Source organism: Cygnus atratus, chromosome 3 (genome assembly GCF_013377495.2).
Source record: "Cygnus atratus isolate AKBS03 ecotype Queensland, Australia chromosome 3, CAtr_DNAZoo_HiC_assembly, whole genome shotgun sequence".
Lineage (NCBI taxonomy): Eukaryota > Metazoa > Chordata > Aves > Anseriformes > Anatidae > Cygnus > Cygnus atratus.
Window position 1 is genome coordinate 3359107 of NC_066364.1, and position 14590 is coordinate 3373696.

General features: G+C 41.8%; 1 protein-coding gene across 2 annotated transcripts; it reads left to right on the forward strand.

The window, feature by feature from the left end:
* The first annotated feature begins 911 nt into the window (after positions 1 to 911).
* On the forward strand, positions 912 to 12021 carry LOC118256589 (L-threonine 3-dehydrogenase, mitochondrial). Of its 2 annotated transcripts, none has more exons than XM_035563687.2 (9): positions 912 to 1023; positions 4279 to 4480; positions 4821 to 4863; positions 6200 to 6270; positions 7001 to 7150; positions 7238 to 7410; positions 8012 to 8102; positions 8588 to 8857; positions 9087 to 12021. In XM_035563687.2, the coding sequence occupies exons 2-9, from the start codon at positions 4297 to 4299 to the stop codon at positions 9224 to 9226; spliced, it is 1122 nt and encodes a 373-aa protein (XP_035419580.1). In that variant the 5' UTR covers positions 912 to 1023; positions 4279 to 4296; the 3' UTR covers positions 9227 to 12021. The 2 variants fall into 2 exon arrangements, with proteins under 2 accessions (XP_035419580.1, XP_050565804.1); XM_050709847.1 differs by lacking the exon at positions 912 to 1023 and adding an exon at positions 1189 to 1501 and having other exon boundaries at positions 9087 to 12015.
* Positions 12022 to 14590: the final 2569 nt, after the last annotated feature.

Here is a 14590-nt window from a genome sequence, read left to right on the forward strand (position 1 = left end):
TTTTAAGTGCATAAGCCCTTCTTCAGCTCTTGAGGCAGAAACTGTGTGTTGTGGAGCCAAAGTGGGCTGAGAGCAATAGCGTGGAGCTCAGCGTGTCGGTGCAGGCCGTATGCGTGAGGCTGTTTTGAAAAAACTGGTGGCTGGGAATCTGTGAGACCCCATGCCCTGGGAAGTATCACAGCTTTCTTTGAAAGAGGCAGCTTCGGGACTGCTGTGGATAGCTTTGTGTAGAAGCATCCTGTGGTGTCTCAGCAGCAGTGCAGCCCCTGGGATTGCTGCAGGAGGTTTTGTTTCGGGGTCTGACCCTCCTCTTCTCCCTCTCCCATGTTCTCCAAAACTTTCTATTAATGGGATTTTCCAGAACAGCCTCCTGAGTTTCTTATCGTTCTTATCACTGTAATGTTCTATTAATAACTAATACACAAGAAACTACGAGCTCCTATAAACATGTTTTTGTGTTTTATATGAGCAACAGGTGCTTGCCACTTATGTAACACTTCTGAAAGCTCATGATGGGACAGCGGATGGCAGATAACTTGCTAAATGTTGGTGTGTTTTTTTTAAGATGTTCAATTTTTTCATTTTTTCCCTATTTTCCCTCTCCCTGTACTTTAATCTTCTTACAAACCTTAAAAATTTCCTGCTCTCCAAGGGAGATAGATTATTGCTTTACATTTGAACATGTGTTGGTTTTATACTAATCCTTTGTGTTGCAACTAATTAGTTTAAAACCTGTCCTTCAGTTATGACCCTTGAATGCTCCTGTTAGTTAAAGGACCTGGCTGCATAGCTTCAGAGACCTCTACCTATCACAAAGTTACAGACATTTCAAAATAAAGCAAATGTGAACAAAGTGATATCCCTGGCTGCTGCTGCTCTCACGCACACACTTTTTTTTTTTTTTTTTTAAGGTGTGGGACAACTCCTACTTTCTGTCACATTTTGATTGGCTTTCCAAAGAGGCAGTGTCCTATAAATTGCCATTTCCAGTTTGCTTCTGCCCTATTGCCAGCTGAGGGGCAGGTGAGTACAGAAGAGAAAATGGTCTAGGGTGTATTTCATAATCCTTAAAATTAGTGCTGGTTGTTAATTTGGATTAGCAGGCTGGGGGAAATAACAGCCATGTTTCAGGATAAAGCTTCCTCATTTAACTTAATTTGGAAAACAAGAGAGTTATTTTTTATTATCAATTTCAGTCAGTGAGTAAAATGAGTGACTGCAAAGCTAGTTAGAAAGTAATATAGGAATTGGTGGGGGTAGGATACATATATATATATATATATATATATATATCTTTTTTTTCTCTCCATTTCCTAAATGTACAAAAATATTTAACTTTGGGACAGGCAGAAAAAGAAACCTACCCCCAAAATCAAAGTTTTCACATCAGTTAAATTAATGCTTTTTGTGTTCAGTGCTGTTAACAACTCCTTGAAGTTCTTTAAAATGAGAAATGTTGATCTCGCAGAATGGGATTTTCTGTCCAACTTGCTCTTGAAAGGTAATGAAAAATGAATGAAAGTTTTGTGTCAGGGCTAGCTATATCTTATGGTTAGTTTGGGGAAGTGTTTTTAAGGGATAGTGTTAATGTCTTTATATATCTGTGCATTTGATGATAATTTTTAGAATTTAGTAGCTAGTTACACCATTTTTCCCTTCCTATCTGACACAGCAAGAAATGCATGTCATAGGTGGTATTTTTATATTCAGTTGTACTGCTTGATAAACTAAGGGTTTTTCAGTGTCTGGTATGAAATGTTTACTGTTCTTTTGAGTCAGCCTAGACTTGCAAGTAAATTCTTAGCATAAGACTGTGTGTTTATTCCACAAGTGAATTTGGAGAAACCAGTCTATTGAGTGGGAAACCAACTTGATCCTAACATGGCATTTTTGTAACTTTAATTTGTGTACTCTGCATCTAGAGCTCAGAATGTAAAATGCCTGTTCAGGTCCTGTGAGGGGAAACTTTGGGAAACAGATCTCATGAGTCTCCCTTAGTACTATAAGGATTTTCGTATCCCATTCTGAAACAAGAAGGGATTATCATGGCTCTTTAAGGTGCTGGTGCTGCCAGTTTTCTTATGTTGGTTTCCTAAGGAGAAATATGTCCTATGTATTGCCTGGATATGTTTGCCTGCTGTCTTCCTCCTCTTCTACCCTCAGCTACTTCAGCAGCTCGTGGCTCACTTCAGTGAATTTGATAGGGACTGAGTCTTAAAAATATCAAGAACACATCTGTTTTGTGAGCTGGGCTCAGAGGGGAGAGAAACCTCATGAGTGCCTTGGCTGGACATCACAGAATCACAGCAGGGCTGAGGCTGGGGACACCCCTGGGTGCCCCTGTCCCCCCTTGCCCCAGCAGGGTGCCCAGCCCCATGTCCCTGGGCTCGGGGAGCTCTCCAGGGTGCAGCCCCCAGCCCCTCTCGGGGCAGCCCGTGCCAGGGCTCCGGCACCCGCCCAGCCCAGCAGTGCTGCCTGAGGGGCAGGGGGAGCCGCCGGGGCTCCAGGCTGGGCCCGGGGCCTCTGGGCCTGGCCCTGGGCACTGCTGAGCAGAGCCCGGCTCCGGCCTCTCCGCACCTCCCTGCGGGTACTGACGGCCATGGGGGAGCTCCCCCGGAGCCTCCTCTGCTCCAGGCCCAGCAGCCCCAGCTCTCGCAGCCTCTCCTCACAGCACGGGGGCTCTGGGCCCGGCAGCACCCTGGGGGCCCCAGGCTGGGCTCTCCCTGCTGTGCCCAGGTCTCTCAGTGCTGGGTTGGTGTATAACCAGGAATTAAAGAGCTGTGCAAAGCCCAGAGGAGATTAGAGCAGTTGCCTCTAGCACTGTGACAGGAGAGATACGGCTGTGACAGATCAAACCTATGATCAGGGAGACCAATCCCTGTACTGGCTTTGTGGCCGTGAGGTGCAGCAGAGGCATGGTGAATTCATCAGGGCACTAATTGACCCTGCTTCTCAATGCAATAAACAGTTGAATAAAGAAGTCTAAAAAGGAGGATGAAACAAAGAAGATGCACTTCAGAATAAGTCTTTTTCCGTTTTAATGTGCAAATGTGATTTTTTTTAATCATTCACAGTTCTTGCGGGTCTTATTAACCCCGCGATAGCTGGTTTAGCAGGTCTTCTGTATTTAAACAGCAGATCTCCTTGAAGTATCAGAAAACTTCTCCTTTTTGTGTTGCCGTAAGTGAAAGGAACAGCCAAGTTAATTAGCTGTTTGCTTTTCTATGCGTATTATAAATTGGTGCTGCTGGAATTCACTGCATTAGCTAGCTGCCGTAATTTCTTGTTGTGTCCTTCCTACTCCCCTATTCTTTTACTTATAATATATGCAACAAGAACACATGAGAAAGGAATTGACAGCATAATCCCAGTTTTAAATGTAAGCTATTTTTAAAGGGTGTCTTCATTTTGGAGTTTGTTCGTTGTATCACTTTGGGGAAGATGGTTAAAAGTCTGAGGCGAGGTAAGGAAGAATTTTAGTGGCTGTGCCTTATGAACTGTATTTGAAAGAAGGAAAATATAACCTCACAAAAGGCCGATTGCATATGCATGTGCAATTTATTTGCTGACAATTTTTCAGCAAACTTTTCTTCATTTCCTTTCCCAGTAGGAAAGATCTAGGGAGACAGAAAACCTAACTTGTGTATAGCTCAGGATAATTTAGGGATACTTTTGCAGTGTCTTATTATGAATCATGGCTTTTTTTGTGAAGTAATTAGGAACTAGTCCTGAGTAAATAAAACACAGCTTCTCCTTTGCTTTCCTGGTGCTGTCCATCATGCACGTTAGTTTTGAGCAAAGCAGCCTCTCTAAAGAGGCTGAGTTTTGCCACTGTTGGTTTGAGAGAATCTTGCTGATGCAATGCTAAGGTTAGCTTATTTGTGGCAGTTCACAAAACTTTCGCTCACAAATACCTACAGTGAAGCTGTGTAGTCACAGTAGGTGAACTTGTTGAATTCTGCATTTGCTGTCAGTTGTGCTTTGAATCACAGTTTCGAGTGTAAAAGGTTTAAACTTGGACTGTATTCTCACTGTTCATTATACTGGATCCTGGGCTGGGGCTGTGGATATTTTCCTGCACTCTCTGTTGAATACATTACCTCTATTCATGTTACTTCGCAGGCTGCTTCTAGCAGACGTGGCTCTCAGTTGGCACATCAGCTAGGATTTGGATTGCATCAGACCTCTTTTAAACTCTTTAGAGTATTCTAAGGGAGTATTTAAAACATTCAATGTGGTTGAGTCACTTACGACTAATAACTTCTCTTGTTCTCACAGCCTAATTGAAGAAGGAAGATGCCAGTTGTCAAAAACGTGAGCAGAGCTGTCAGCCAGCTGCTACAAAGCTCTGGTTGTGGGTGTGGGATTTCCATCGTGCCCGTTCGATGCATCGGCGTCTCGCCCCGCCAGGTGGCCTCTGATGCTAGCTATCACTCAGTTTCTTTTTCGGAGTCAGATCATCCTCGGGTGCTAATTACAGGTCAGCATTCCTATCATAACTGTATTGCTTCTCAGTCAAGTTCCATGCTCCCCTCCTCCCTCTCCAGTGAGCAGATTAACAGAAGCAAAAATACTTTGACAAAAAAATCCAAACAAAATATACTGGAGTTGTGGTCTTTCCTGAATGGTGCTCCATGTGAACTTGCTTTTTATTTTTATTCCAGAAATCTAAAACCAGTTCATTGGGTTTTCCTTGAGGACAGTTTAAAGCTCTTCTCTCTGAGAAGAGAAATAGTACTCATTTGTGATATAATGCATATAACACTTCAATACTGTGTTCTGATACCACCTCTTCTCTGATTTTTTTTCTCCTGTTTTAGGTGGCCTTGGCCAGCTTGGAGTGGGACTCGCTACGCTTCTGAGGTACGTCATGATTCTTTGACTTGCTATTAGTGAAGAGTTCAAGCTTTAGCCACAACTTGTAGAAGAAAAAATTTTCAGGAAAGCTGTTTTTAAAACAATCCTGGTGATGATTGCAGAGTTTTTTGCCTCTTGGTTTTGTAAACAACTTTATACTTTGCCATCTTTTTTTTTTACTCCTGTGCTTGTTTTATGTTCACTGATGTACTTTCTGTATGTACATTGGTCACAGTTCCCAAAATAACATAATTTTGTCTAGTAGACTAGCCACTGGGTTCAGTTTGTTTCCAGTTAAATGGAAGTATTCAGAATCTGAATCCTCAGAGGGCGCTCAGCCAAATAGGGCTGCGTTTCCATGCTCAAGAAAGACAAAATTTGGGGTTTTATGCGGATACCATGGGAGAGGAAAAAGTACAAACATCCACTTGAAAAAATGTGTAGTCCTATGCTAATTGCCCAGCTAATTGCCAGGCTTTGCAACTGCTGACTTGTCTCTCTGAGAATTTCAGTTATGTAACTTCAGGCATAAGGTGCCTTGTTTAGTACAGTGCAAATAAAAATAAAACTTCAAGACCTTGTACCCTAATATTTTATAATTTGGTGAAAGATGAACTGATGCAGAAGAAGCAGTAAATCAATAAATGTAAAACGGTCCAAGATCTCTTCCTTGACTATATCGTGGTTTATATGTACATCCACTCAGCTCCAGAGTATCGCTTGTATGTAGACAGTGTTTGTTGCAGAGGATTTGGACTATGATCAAAAGTGAGCAAACTTGCTGTATTCAACACCATGGTATGGATTGAATGATTTCAGTCATTTCTATGAAATTGTGCAAACAATGGAAGGCTGGAATGTACTCCAATTCCGACAGTCTTGCTCTCCAAGACAGCCTTGTGCTGATTAGAGCAGTACAAGTCAGAGATTACTTATCAGCTGTATTTACCCTGTTGATATAAAAATAGCTGCAGTTACAGCAAGCCCCGTGGCATATGCTTTTTGGTGTCTGTAGGGGACTAGATTCTCAGGGTAAAACTTGTGGTGAGAAGAGGGTAGGAAAGAGTTTTTTTCTCTACTGATTTTCGTTATCTTAAAGGCTTACGTATGAGATGCAGTCTTTCAGTAAAAGGACTACAAGGAGTAGTTTAATAATTTTCGAAGATGCTATATTGACGCTGAAGAGAACATTTTTTTTATTTTTTTAATAGAATAACTGATTTCCTTGTGGAAACTATTGTTCTTATGATATTGCTCTTGGTAAACAAAATAACAAAATAGCAACTCATAAATTATCATAAAGACTGTGGACTCACTGTACCGTGTGGGTATTTTTATACAGGAAACGATTTGGAAAGAACAATGTGATCTTGTCTGACATTAGAAAGCCTGCGGATCATGTTTTTCATAGTGGTAAGTGACTGGGGGAACATATGGAAAAAAAACCTTGACTTCACCTCCGATGTTGATAAACTGATTACTCAAGTCTAAATGAAGAGTGAATGAAACTGTACAAATTGTTTTTTGAAACTTCTGGATAGTGCCTTCCTGGTTTGAAGTCTTGCCCAGATACTGATTTCATATATCAGTTATTCCTTTTTTCTGAATATTTTTCTCTACATTTTTCACTGTCTCTTTGCCACTTTGACTGAAGCACTCAAGTCAATTGTCTTTTGTGTTCCTGCTTTAAAAAGAGATGTTTATTCTTTTGGAGGGGACAGGTTGGAAAATAAATATGTGCCCTCTTTCCCAAGCTGAGGCAATTTAGATGACAAAATGCATGTAAAATTGTTTTTCTTGTATTTTCTTTAGAAACTTAATCATGTTTTTCTTCCTTGTCACTGTTTAATGATGTACTTAGATATCTGAATAATATGTGTTAATGTTCCTTTTTCTCATGCCATTGACTGGATAAAACAGGAATTCTTGGATCAATGTGTTGTTGAGGCAAAGGCAGCAGTTTACCTTACTTTCTGCTATTTATCTACTAATCATTAGGCTGTTGCTGTTAGAAGGTGTGTATTTTGCTGTACAGTCAAATTCAAAGTAGAGGAATGGGCAAGAATCAGCAATCTATGAGTATCATCTAGAACTTTTCTGTTTTTCTTGTCGTTAAGTTTCCTTCTGGTTTCATTTCTTTTAGGCCCTTTTATCTACTCAGATATCTTGGACTACAAGAATCTGCGTGAGATAGTGGTGAATAATCGCATAACTTGGCTGTTCCACTATAGCGCTTTGCTCAGTGCTGTTGGAGAAGCAAACGTCCCTCTAGCCAGAGCTGTAAATATTACTGGTATGTGACAAGGTTTCAAGTTTGTGATTCCTACAAAGGCTTGAGAGAGCGCAGTGGATGTTCTGATAAATCCTGTTATTGTTCCAGGTTTACACAATGTTCTGGATATTGCAGCTGAGCACAATTTGCGACTCTTTGTTCCAAGCACTATTGGAGCCTTTGGACCCACCTCTCCTCGAGATCCAACTCCTGATCTCTGCATTCAGAGGCCAAGGACGATCTATGGCGTCTCCAAGGTTCACGCTGAGCTCATGGGAGAGGTGAGAACTTTTATTTTGCTTTCATGAAAGTTCAGTGAGAACTTCACTGATTCTGGAAGATTTCTCATTGCAGTAGTTTCCCCCCTTTCTTTCCTTCCTTTTAGGCTTTAGTATTCTGTTGTAGTCTGTAGTGGTTTGTAACGTCATGAAAACAAAAACCCTCTCCAAAGTCAAAGCCATCTGAGATTGTACATTCATAACTTCTCTATTGGCTTTGTATTTTTTCTAGAAGCATGAAATCGTTAAAGCTGTTACAGACAATTTCTTCACATCTTAAGTTTAAGAAGGACAGTGGCGGGTCTGAAGGCTGTATTAATTTGAAATGTCTCAGAAACCTGGCAATTATTGGTTTCTTAACATTAGATCTAGACCTTGTGGTAAAAGTCAATCCATATCTACTGATGTGAATGAAAACTAGAAAAGGAAGAGCAGAAAGATCAGTTACTTGACAGAATGCGGACTGATCAGTAATTCCTTGCCTTCCTTCCCTGCCATGGGAAGGTTACAGAATCAAGGTTCATCCTGTGGGAGATTGCTGTGGAAGCAGTGAGTTGTTTGGCCCAGTCTTGTTGTGTAAAACTTTTTCTTCCTCCCTCTTTAGTACTACCATTACCGATACGGCCTAGACTTCCGCTGCCTGAGGTACCCAGGAATTATATCTGCTGATTCTCAGCCCGGAGGGGGAACAACTGGTAAGCAGCTTGTGTGTATTTCTCAGTGTTGCAGGCAAGGATAGCAAAAGCATAAGCCAATGCAGTCATTTTTAACCAGTTTGTAGAATTTAATCTGCAACCACGTAGAACATCAGTGTAGAGATCCTGTTTGAACTGAAGGTTATGACAATACTTTTGTCCACTGCAACTTAGGGTGTACTTCTGTAGTCTTTAAGTGCTATCTGAGAGAGTTTGGCTTAGATATGCTTATTAAGTCCATTTCCTTTAAAAAATATTTCCAACTCTACTGTCTTGCTGCAACGTGTAAATGCCAGAATGTCATTGGGATGGTTTGGGATAGCTTCTTACACTCCTGCTGTATAGTGTAAATCATACGGTTCTCCTGCTAGGAGTTCCCCTCCTAGACAGGAGCCTTTGGAGGTGATCTGAGGAGTGTTGACTGTCTTGAAGTGAGCAATGGATTGAGGCAGATGAGCGCACACATCCACTGCACTTTTCCACAGATTATGCTGTCCAGATTTTCCATGATGCCATAAAGACCGGCAAATTTCAATGCAACCTGAAGCCAGACACCCGGCTCCCTATGATGTATATTGATGACTGTCTGAAAGCAACTCTAGAGGTCATGGAGGCCCCCGCAGAGGCGCTGAGCATGAGGACATACAACATCAGTGCCATGAGCTTCACCCCTGAAGAGCTGGCACAAGAGGTGCAGAAGCATGTTCCTGAGCTTCAGGTGACCTACAACGTGGATGAAGTCAGGCAGGCCATAGGTTAGTATCGGCTTCTTGGCAATGGGTAAGTGAAAACTTCAGATTTCTGTATGCCAAGGACAAAACAATGTTTTCTTTTTAGACACTTGGAAATTGCTGCTGTACAGTTCAAGTCTTATGGCCTGAAATTCATCTTTCGTAGTTCAAATGGCCAGTGATGATAACACCTTGTAGTTTGAAGGGATTTTTCCTAAACCTCATGTTCCTTGTTTCTTTCTTTTCACTGCAGCTGACAGCTGGCCAAAGAACTTTGATGACAGCAATGCCCGGAGGGACTGGGGATGGAAACATGATTATGACCTCCCGGAGTTGGTGTCTACAATGTTTAGCTTCCTTGGGTCTGATTCCAGGATTGCTCAAGCTAACTGAAAAATTTTTTCAGATGTTTCCAGATTTCCACAGAGGACCAGGAAGAAATGGCTAAATTAGTTTATAATTTACGAGTCCTAGAGCATGCCAATTATTAGTTTCATAAGTAGCAATGGAGTTGGGCAGAAACATACTGTAGCTCTAATGTCCTAGTAGATAAATGACACCATTAGGTGCTGTCTCCAAGCACAGCACCTATGACAAACACATAATTCTTGAACTTTCACACTTAAGCAACTGGGAACAAAAGCCACCTACTCCTGGCTGATGAATCTCCAATCATTCTTGCTGCCTGGCTCTTATCTGGCAAACAGCGTGAGGCGATACTGTCAGTCATGGGGTTTCAGTCAGATCCCACAGAGTTAATGATATGTTTTTCATTTCCCTAGTGGAGGTTATTAGATCGTAGTAAGATACAACCCTTTTTTTTCTCTGCTTACAGACAGGAGATACAAGAGCTACTTCACATTTCCAGGTTGCAGGCAGGGGTTGTTGCAATTCTAGTTTGAAATCAAACTTTGGTTAGTAGTTCATATTTATATATATATAGTGCTGTAAAAACATACTTTTCTATACATAGGGCATACTAAGTACCATTATTCTTATAATGCCTATAAATGTGAAGGGGAATAGGACCTGAATTCTCATTATGCTTTAAAAATAACAGGGTTTACAAGCTAAGCTTTTCCTGTTATTGCAAATGCTGCTGCTGTCAGTTTAACCTCAGAGGTAGACCTGAAATCCAAAAAGCTGTTATGTTTATGTGAATCCAGGGTATATTTCAAGAAAGCAATGCCTAGGAATGGGGTTATTGTTCATTAGCACTACTTTTGGTTATCCCAGTTGTTTGCCACACTGGCATAATGACATACTGCCTGGAGCAAGTTTTAAAGGTGGGCTGATGGTGGAGACTTTAACATTAGAGTCAAGTCAGCCTTTGAAATCTGTTCACGTTCACTGCTTTTTCTGTGTACACTGCATATGTATTTGTAGATGCTATTTATGCGTAACTGTCATACGCTTCTGTTCTTTAGAGAGGAATCCAGAGGCTGAAACCATCTCCTAGCTACAGTTAAGGCCTGTTCTACTCATTGAGTTTCATGCACAGGAGATTCTAGGATTAACAAGGGAATCTTAGTAGATGCATGCAGAGAAGATGTCTATCCAAAAGCTACTTAGACTTTGAAAATGAGAAGTGATGGACTGGCGAGACAGGAAAGCCATTTTAGGTAAAATTCCAGTCTCTATGGATGTGAATCTGAGCCATTGGCTACTATAGCATGCCTCGAGAAACAACATCTGGGAACTTTGATTATATTTATTTTTCAAAGAAAAATATCTTTGGTTTTCAGAATGACTGGAAATTCCCTATATGAAGCTCTCCATCTTTTTTTGTCTTGTATACTCCAGTGGCCCATGTAGGTGTCATGTTTGAGTACGTTCTTGCCTACATAGTTTGCTTTGTTTTCTGTGACAGTGCTTTGGTAGTTGCAAGTCTGCTACACTCTATAACCCTGCAGTGTTTCTTCAGTAAGTGACTAACTGACATGACCTCAGTCTTCCTTGTGAGGGAGTCTACATGCTGCAGGGAGTATGTTTTCTCATGAAAGTAACCTTCAAAGAAAGATTCTGTGGTGAAAACCAGTTATTTTAAACATATGTTAAATTTGTATCTCTTGTTTTTGTATGTATCTTACTGTTTCATCTGTTGGTGAAGCATGAATTTCCCAGGTATTTAAACTTAAAAACCTTTATGGTTGTGGCCTGTTTAAACTTTTTTATAATGTTTACGTTTCCAGGAAAAAAAAAAAATCAATTCTTTAAACTCTGCCGCTGTTGTAACTATCAAATTGTTCAAGTTTAATATTTGGCCCAGTGGGCCAGCAAAGTTGGGTTACTCATAACATTCAAGAAAAGACTGGCTCAAGTTTTGTTCTCTGCCCTGCCAAAACAGGATTATCTCCTGTTTTGTGTAGTAAACTGTTACGCTGAGCCGCCAGACGAAGGGCTTTTACTATGATATGAAATGTCTCGTCCATTCCAGTCTTTCATAATTCAGACTCGGCAGACTCCTCATTGCTTCCGTTCCACGAGACCAGTATAAAATAATGCAAAGAGTTGTCGATGGGTCTGACTCCATTTCTTTAATTCAAAGAAAGTCAGGGGGTCTATCCCTTCACCATTGTTCAAAGCTCTAGTTAACAGCAAGAGTGAAGAGCAAAAATGTTTTCTTCTGAAACAAACCGTCCTTGGCTGTGGCATTGCATGGAAGCTTTGGATAAGGTGTTGCACCGCAGGTGAAAAACAAGCCTGTGACATTTTAAAGTTTGTCTGCCAAAAGTTGCTGATTTATTTAGGAGCGGGAGTTTAAGAAACTTCTATTTTGCAAAATCTGAACTAAACCGTATTGCAGTAGACAGTTCAGATATAACGACATGATGATGACAGTCAAGGTGTGTGGTTAGGCTTGTCTACATGGTCTGAGTCCTGTTTGAAATTCTGGTTTTTAACCGGTGACCAATGATGCCTGTATCTTATTTTTTTCTACATCTTCCCATAACTTCAGTTGTAAGTATGTTACAGGTTTTTCTGTATTAAACCAATTTGGTGTGGTACAAAACGTATTTTTCTACCACTATGAACTTTGACTTCTGGGCAGAGACTTCTCATGACCTTTGAGCGTTGCAGCTGTTACATTACCTATTCAGGAAAAAAAAAAGATGTTACAAATATTTTTTCAAATATTACAAGTTGCTGATGAAGCCTACTTTAATAAAATTCTGTGTAGATGTGTCTTTGTTTGTCATCCGTTGTTAGAGCATATAAGAGCCATGTGCAGGAGGATGCTGGTTGGTGCTGAATCCTCTTCTTTAGCTGCAGAAGTGGTGGGTGCTTTGAAGCCGAGAAAGATCCGTCCTGTCCATGGCAGTCGGGGCAGTGACTCCCAAACATTTGTTTGCACACTTGACTTTCTGCTGATTATTCCAGTCACAGAGTGTAGCAGATGGTTGCTCATGAGCAGATACAGTGTGGTTACCCTTTAATTACAACATGGTTACCCTTTAATTGTCAGTGAGCCACTAGGCAGGTGTGTGGACGCTGCTCGTAGGTGGCAGTAGTCCAAAAGGTACTGGGTTTCAAATGTTCCCCTGTCACAGGTTTCTTAGCCCTCTTGCATGGCATGAGAAGCCAGCTGGTCTGTGTTCAGCCACGTTTCTGTCCCTCTTGGTATCAGTGTAGCTTTGAAATTACAAGAGAAGAGTGATGTTCTGATGGAGGTAGCTTTAAAAAGCACATGCTTTAAATCATAGGGTCTTCATTGCAGCTGTGGAGGTCTTCTCACAACCAGTAATGTTGGTCACTGGGGGAATTTTGTGCAGACGTGAGTGAGAATGAGGGATGTGTCCCAGGATGCCCTCCTTATAACTTACCATAGACCTACCCCGCCTCATTAATTAATGGATAAACACTCCCATCAGGTTAAACAAGTCCTTTCCCTTCTCCTGCACCTCAACTTTCTAATGATGGGAATTTCTTGTGGAGGAAGCGTTCCTCCATGACCATAATTTACTGATTAATGCAGCCGTTATGGTTCTTGCGGAACAAGTGAGGGTGTTAGAGCACAATGCTATTTCCAGCTACTTCATTTTGATAATTAGTTTGACTTGCGTTTACACATGCTCAGTTTGGTTTCTGTTATTGCTGTAGGTGATTGATGGTGCTTCAACCAAAGCTGCTGTAGCTGGGGAGAGGATTGCCATTACCCATCAGGTCCTGCAAAAAAACCCACATTCTCTTACTATCATTTTAACAGTTCTTCAAAGAATTGAGAATACTTGACCCTCTAATCGTGTTCATGCAGCAAAACCAAAGCCTCCTAGCCTTTTTGCTTTTAAATCTCAGGTTTACTTCTGGCTGGTTTGCCTTGGAGTCATTTCTTGACTTTGCTGTACTCACTTCTCTGTTCCTGTTTAAGAGGAAACACAGAGTTGGAGCAATGCTGACACTTGGTTGATTTATATTAAACAGATTTAACGAAGGAGATCTGCACCTCAAGATGCAGAGTGCTGATGGAAGGTGTTTTTCAGCTTCCTGTAGGTTTAGAAGTCAGTACTGAACTCCGTGCTTCTGCAGCAATGAGCTGTTAATGCCCAGAGCACTGAATTTGGAACGGAGCCTGCTGTCATTGCTCAGGAAGGGCCCTTGTGTTGTGCTCAAAGTCTGGGATATATTTAAGGCTGGCATGCAATTGCAAATCCTGCCTGGGTCGGGGTCCTTTTACAATGATCCTTTCTTAAAATGTTAAACTAAATTCTTTGCTTCTGTCCGTACAAATGCACCTGCTTTCAACTCTTGGCTGCTGAAGATCCCACAGACGCATAGAAAAGCAGGAACCTTATTCCCTCTGGGAAATAAAGCGGGGGCAATGTGTGATTAACCTCTTTGTGCTTCTGGAAAATCCCTCCTTTAGCTCCTCAGGAGGGTGGCAGGTGCTAACATAACATTTGTCACAGGCTCTGCTTGCATCCAGGGAGGAGAAACCAGGCCCAGGGGCACAGAGAGAAGAAGGAGCTGAGGTCAGGGTTAGCCAGAGGACACAGCGTGGACCTGTGGGGCTGGGATGCCGATGTTGCAGCTCCCATTCATGCTTCTGCATGCTTCAGGCCCAGAGGGGGCTTTGCTGGCATACCCGAGGCAGGTTGTTGCTATTTTAGATGAAGGTTCGCTTGAGTTGTGAAACCTTTACCCTTCTCCTGGAGGCTTAGACCGGGCAAGTGCTCTTCAGGCTATTTTTGGCTTCATACCATAATAGTATGTGAGTTCAAATTCGTCTCTTGTGGCATGATGGAGTGGTGGGGGTGTGTGGGGGTGTGCAGATGGGTGTGCTTGCACATGCCCCTTGGGTGCTCACTGTTCTTTGTAGGGGCTTCTTTTTTATCGTGCTGGGATCACTGTGTACAGAAATGCTACCTAGCTCTTTGAGCTAGGGCCAGCTTCTGGAACAGAACTGGATATTTAAAGATCGTCATAACTTCATACAGCAGTGAAAAGAGTTGGCTCACACGGGCGACCTTTGCCAGTGGAGACAGGGCCTATCAAAAGACATTTGTAGTTCAGCAGCACCATTCAGTTTTGAGGGGATTTCATTCATCTTGCTAAAAAAAATAATAAAATTCCACACCGTGCTGCCCTTTTCTCTTCTCACAAATGGGTCCCCACAGCAGAAAAGATCTGAAGTGCTGGGTAATATTTATTCTGACCTCATTAGATCACTGATATCCTGCACAACAAAGTCCTACAAGCTGTTCAGGGTTTCCATTCTGCTTCCTTGGCCATCCTCTAAAGCGTGGTCTGACCTCACTG

Excerpts from the sequence above, each read along its gene's own strand:
- LOC118256589 (XM_035563687.2), top strand. The coding sequence starts at position 4,297 with ATGCCAGTTGTCAAAAACGTGAGCAGAGCTGTCAGCCAGCTGCTACAA. Across the intron at positions 7,151-7,237 it reads CAGAGCTGTAAATATTACTG|GTTTACACAATGTTCTGGAT; the intron begins GTATGTGACAAG and ends TTATTGTTCCAG. Across the intron at positions 8,858-9,086 it reads TGAAGTCAGGCAGGCCATAG|CTGACAGCTGGCCAAAGAAC; the intron begins GTTAGTATCGGC and ends TTTTCACTGCAG.